Raw genomic sequence first — 6,432 nt, 5'->3', positions numbered from 1 at the left:
TTCTAACTGTTGCTTCCTGACCTGCATACACATTTCTCAAGAGGCAGATCAAGACTCTGATGCTGGGAGGGATTGGGGGCAGGAGGAGAAGGGGACGACAGGATGAGATGGCTGGATGGCGTCACTGACTCGATGGACGTGAGTCTGGGTGAACTCCAGGAGTTGGTGATGGACAGAGAGGCCTGGCGTGCTGCAATTCATGGGGTCGCAGAGGGTCGGGCACGACTGAGCGACTGAACTGAACTGAACTGACTGAATGCATATCTTAGAACAGCAAAAGAGAAAATTTGAACATAATTACTGCAGTTTGGAGTTACAAATAAATTGTTGTAATTTTTCATAGATATTAAAGTTATTCTATTTTTAGGTCCTATCATAGGAAATCTTAGTTTATCTTACAAAAGTAAGTGATTAGGATAATATGGGGTAAACAAACTGAATGCTTATCCTGTCCATATTATAAATGAGCTGAGATATCAGGGAATTGATTAAAGCCTTAGTAACCCTGGCTGTTTTATTTGCTTTTGCCTTTGTTTTGTTCTTAATTATCTCATTGATATTTTTACTCTGAATTTCATGAAGTTGATAACCATGTGGAGGTCCTTTGATAGTTATTGGAAAACCCTGGCCTGTAAATTTAACATGTTTAACTGGTAGCAGATGGCTGCATTTGAAACAAGACTGATAAACAGCTGTTGCCAGCAATTTTACATTTCAGTCTTCATATGACTTAGTATAAAATGTATAACTTTCTGTTAAACAGAAAGTGTGCAGTTTTCAAAATGCAAGGTTTATATGCATTTCTAAAACGTGGGTGCTCGTTTAGTGTAGCTCTCACAATTTGGATATCTAATTCGCCTTTTCCAGTGGTGTGCTGGAGCCAGCTAGGACCACCTTGTTAGAGAGCTGTTGGTTAAATTATCTGAATTTCTGCAAGTTAGTTGTTAAACACAACCACTCTTAAAAATTATATTTTGTAAACTTATAGTCAAATTATATGAAAGATAAAGGTAACAATTATGCAAAGTTATCACTTCCTAATTATTTTACAACATTTCAGTGTTATCTGTGTTCTCGAAGCTGTTTATATGGATCTGCCTGTGTGATGGGAACGCTGTGTAAAGGTGAGCTGCAGGCCTCCCCCGACAGCTGGATGGTCCCGTGGTGGACGGCAGGCAGACACGGCAGGGTATTTACACTGTAGAAATCGGCAAGCACAGCAAGTCAGCCTCCGCCTCACTGCTTAGCCACTTGTTAAATACTTAACTGCCACTTACTTTGAAGAACTAGAAACCATGGTTATGGTTTTCTTTTATCGTAGGTTTTTACAAGTTCTTCCTGCTTGCACTGAAGATGAGAAGCTGTTAATAGATATCATACATTTTCTCAGTAAGTTATTGAAGGAACAAAGGAAAAATGTACCCGTAGAACTTCTAAACTGGCTTCTAGAAGTACTTCTTAGACAAGTAAGTGCTGTTAAGGAATTTGAGTTTTAGGTTTGACAGATGATATATTTTATAAAGATTATTAATACTGTGTATGGAAATACGGAAAAGTATAATTTTTACATAGCTCATGTTTAGCAAAGTAGTCCTGCTGTTGTAATCGATAGCTTTTAGCAATATGCCTTCCTAACATGACTGAGTTTAAGTTAAAAGTCTATGGACTAAATGGGACCTTCAGTCTTGGTGTTTAACAAAACCTGATCTCTTTGTGAACTTTCAGCTTGCAACCATATTTTTCAGTGAGGTTCTTAGAGCGGGGAAGTTCAGATAGGCCTGTGAAGAGGCAGGGAGCCAAGCATGGAGGCAGAGGGACAATGCTGGTGAGGTTGGAAAGAATGAGTCACACTGTTCAGGCTTTAATGTAAGTTTAGTGTAGTATTTACCCTTCCAGCCCCCACTGCTCTCTACTTTTTGTAGATGAATGTGTTTTAAGAAACCTGCCAAGAATCCAGGAAGCTAGCTTGCTTTTTATAGCTGGTCTACGTGTTTTATCTTTACAGATACTGTAGGGATTTACTTAACCTACTAAAGACAAACCTTTGCACAATCATGAAAAAAACACAGTAAAATTAGGAAAAAGGGCCTAAACTGAAACAGAAGATAGTAGACCTTATAAAACAAAAATGTTTCATTATATGTTAATGCATTGCAAAGCTCATTTAAAGACTTGATTCTCTGTAAAAATGCAAGGTGCTCATATAATGTAAGTTAGAAATTCTAATTGAGAATGCTTTTATTATTTTTTTTAAATTTATTTATTTTAATTAGAGGCTAATTACTTTACAATATTGTATTGGTTTTGCCATACATCCACATGAATCTGCCACAGGTGTCCACGTGTTCGCAATCCTGAATCCCCCTCCCACCTCCCTCCCCATGCCATCCCTCTGGGTCATCCCAGTGCACCAGCCCCAAGCATCCTGTATCCTGCATCAAACCTGGACTGGCAATTCATGTCTTATATGATATTATACATGTTTCAATGCCATTCTCCCAGATCATCTCCCCCCCTCCCACAGAGTCCAAAAGACTGTTCTATACATCTGTGTCTCTTTTGCTATCTCGCATACAGGGTTATCATTAACATCTTTCTAAATTCCATATATATGCGTTAGTGTACTGTATTGGTGGTTTTCTTTCTGGCTTACTTCACTCTGAATAATAGGCTCCAGTTTCATCCACCTCGGTAGAACTGATTCAAATGAATTCTTTTTAATGGCTGAGTAATACTCCATTGTGTATATGTGAGAATGCTTTTAAAAGTAGTTATAAATTTAAAAGATATGTATATGAATGTTTATGCGTGTAAACCTTGTTTAGATGTTTATTGTTTTCTGCCTTACTGTGCTTTGTATAAAGGAGGACCGTTTGTTCACAGCTGCATCCCACATTTGCCATAGTGCCTTGCACATAGTGAGCTCTCAGTTCAGTTCAGTTTAGTCGCTCAGTCGTGTCCAACTCTTTGCGACCCCATGGACTTCAGCATGCCAGGCCTCCCTGTCTATCATCAACTCCTGGAGCTTATTCAAACTCATGTCATTGAGTCAGTGATGCCATCCAGCCATCTCATCCTCTGTCATCCCCTTCTCCTGCCTTCAGTCTTTTCCAGCATCAGGGTCTTTTCAGATCTTTGCATCAGGTGGCCAAAGTATTGGAGTTTCAGCTTCAGCATCAGTCCTTCCAATGAATATTCAGGACTGATTTCTTTTAGAATGAACTGGTTTGTTCTCTTGCAGTCCAAGGGACTCTCAAGAGTCTTCTCCAACACCGCAGTTCAAAAGCATCAATTCTTTGGCACTCAGTTTTCTTTATGGTCCAACTCTCACATCCATACATGACCACTGGAAAAACCATAGCTTTGACTAGACGGGTCTTTGTTGGCAAAGTAATGTCTCTGCTTTTTAATATTCAGAATGGTTGTCTGAAGAGGCCTTACAAATAGCTGTGAAAAGAAGAGAAGTGAAAGGCAAAGGAGAAAAGGAAAGATATACTTATTTTGAGTGCAGATTTCCAAAGAATAGCAAGTAGAGATAAGAAAGCTTTCCTCAGCTATCAATGCAAAGAAATAGAGGAAAACAATAGAATGGGAAAGACTAGAGATCTCTTCAAGAAAATTAGAGATACCAATGGAACATTTCATGCAAAGATGGGCACAATAAAGGACAGAAATGGTCGAACCTAACGGAAGCAGAAGATGAGAAGAAGAAGATGAGAGATAAGAAGAGGTGGCAAGAATACACAGAACTATACAAAGAAGATCTTCATGACCCAGATAATCACAATGATGTGATCACTCACCTAGAGCCAGACATCCTGGAATGCACAGTGAGCTTTCAGTAAACATTTATTAACTCACTAGTAAACATGTGATATTAAGGAAGCTGTGTAGTTAATTATAAGAAACACACATTACCCTCATTTCAAAAGATGTTACAATATAACATAAATGGAAACTGTGGGCTGTATTACGAATTTAAGTATATTCACAGAATAACTGACTCCTAGAACTATAATATCTGGAGACAATTACAAATTGCAGAGACACGTGTATATGTGTTTCTGTTGAGTTTGTTTTAAATAGATAACCCTTATTTTGAATGATACAAAGATATTTACATGATTGGAGCTCTTTTGTTTCCTTTTCTATGAATTGTCCCTTGATGCCCTTGTTAAGTTTTGCCCCACAATTGGGTTTTTGGTCTCTTCCAGCATATGTGTGCTCACACACACACACTCTCCCCCTTTCTCTTTCATTTTTGGTAACAGAAGAGCCCTTTATAAATTAGATTAGCCCTTTATCTGTGATATGGGTTACAAATTTTTTTTTTTCCATTAGTCTTCTGACCTTACTGTATTTTGGAGTTATTTTCCTATTTTAGCCACCCCTTTTATCTCCTAGCTTTTGTTAGTTGTTTCTACTTTTCATCTTTTATTATACTTAAACTGTGCTCCATGATCATAATTTCTACTTTTAGGCGTAGTCTACAGGCGTGTGTGTGGTGTGTATATATATGTATGTGAGAGAGTGAGAGAGAAAAATCTGACCTCTCACCCCTTGACCATTACTACCCCAGGCTGAGCCATCTAGTATAAAGACATGGTAAACTGAGAAAAATACTTACAATATAAATGAGAGACACAGTACGTGAACTATGAAATTCCAGATGTTCAAGCTGGATTTAGAAAAGGCAGAGGAACCAGAGATCAAATTGCCAACATCCATTGGATCATTGAAAAAGCAAGAGAGTTCCAGAAAAATACCTACTTCTGCTTTATTGAGTATACCAAAGCCTTTGACTTTGTGGACCACAACAAACTCTGAAAAATTCTGAAAGAGATGGGAATACCAGACCCCCTGACCTGCCTCCTGAGAAATCTATATGCAGGTCAGGAAGCAACAGTTAGAACTAGACATGGAACAACAGACTGGTTCCAAATTGGGAAAAGAGTACGTCAAGACTGTATATTGTCACCCTGCTTATTTACCTTATATGCAGAGTACATTATGAGAAATGCTGGGCTGGATGAAGCACAAGCTGGAATCAAGATTTCTGGGAGAAATATCAATAATCTCAGATACGGAGATGACACCACCCTTATGGCAGAAAGTGAAGAGGAACTAAAAAGCCTCTTGATGAAAGTGAAAGAGGAGAGTGAAAAAGTTGGCTTAAAGCTCAACATTCAGAAAACTAAGATCATGACATCTGGTCCCATCCCTTCATGGCAAATAGATATGGAAATAGTGGAAACAGTGGCAGACTATTTTTTGGGGCTCCAAAATCACTGCCAATGGTGACTGCAGCCATGAAATTAAAAGATGCTTGCTCCTTGGAAGAAAAGTTATGACCAACCTAGATAGCATATTCAAAAGCTGAGACATTACTTTGCCAACAAAGGTCCATCTAGTCAAGGCTATGGTTTTTCCTGTGGTCATGTATGGATGTGAGAATTGGACTCTAAAGAAAGCTGAGTGCCAGAGTTGATGCTTTTGAACTGTGGTGTTGGAGAAGACTCTTGAGTGTCCCTTGGACTGCAAGGAGATCCAACCAGTCCATCCTAAAGGAGATCAGTCCTGAGTGTTCATTGGAAGCACTGATGTTGAAGCTGCAACTCCAATATTTTGGCCACCTGATATGAAGGGTTGACTCATTGGAAAAGACCCAGATGCTGGGAACAGTTGAAGGCAGGAGGAGAAGGGGACGACAGAGGATGAGATGGCTGGATGGCATCACTGACTGAATGGATACAAATTTGAGTAAACTCTGGGAGTTGGCAATGAACAGGGGGGCCTGTCGTGCTGCAGTCCATGGGGTCACAGAGTCAGACATGACTGAGCGACTGAACTGAACTGAATGAGAGACAGCATGCTAATTTCCCTGAATTATAATTTTTGAGTTCTTAATAAGATAATTGTCCTTCCAGAGTACATAGACTTATTGTTCAAAGTTTACTCTTCTATTATTTTCTCAAGGATGATTTTGAACTACTGAATTTGCTTTTATTTTCTCTTAACCTTTACTTGCTAAAAAACTAAGAAAGCATTTAGAGGCGATTTTTTCCTGAATATTTTTAATAAAGCAAACAGGAAAACCTAATGTCATAGTTCTTTTAACTTTTAAGCCTACTTTAATATTTTAGAGATTCAGATCAGATCAGATCAGTTGCTCAGTCGTGTCCGACTCTTTGCGACCCCATGAATCGCAGCACGCCAGGCCTCCCTGTCCATCACCAACTCCCAGAGTTCACTCAGACTCACGTCCATCGAGTCAGTGATGCCATCCAGCCATCTCATCCTCTGTCGTCCCCTTCTCCTCCTGCCCCCAATCCCTCCCAGCATCAGAGTCTTTTCCAATGAGTCAACTCTTTGCATGAGGTGGCCAAAGTACTGGAGTTTCAGCTTTAGCATTATTCCTTCCAAAGAAATCTC

At 39.3% G+C, this 6,432-nt stretch overlaps 1 protein-coding gene across 5 annotated transcripts in view; it reads left to right on the top strand.

Annotated features, from left to right (window-relative positions):
* Nucleotides 1-6,432, top strand: part of RTTN (rotatin) — a 119,099-nt gene that overhangs the window by 48,730 nt on the left and 63,937 nt on the right. For all 5 annotated transcript variants that reach the window (XM_010855045.1, XM_010855047.1, XM_010855046.1 and 2 more), the window contains exon 26: nucleotides 1,322-1,466. In XM_010855045.1, the coding sequence (XP_010853347.1) occupies nucleotides 1,322-1,466 (145 nt within the window). The remainder of the gene's footprint in view (nucleotides 1-1,321; nucleotides 1,467-6,432) is intronic.

Source organism: Bison bison, unplaced genomic scaffold (assembly GCF_000754665.1).
Source record: "Bison bison bison isolate TAMUID 2011002044 unplaced genomic scaffold, Bison_UMD1.0 scf7180017864353, whole genome shotgun sequence".
NCBI classification, from domain to species: domain Eukaryota; kingdom Metazoa; phylum Chordata; class Mammalia; order Artiodactyla; family Bovidae; genus Bison; species Bison bison.
Note: the sequence above shows the minus strand (reverse complement) of the source record. Positions and strands in the feature narration are given on the sequence as shown.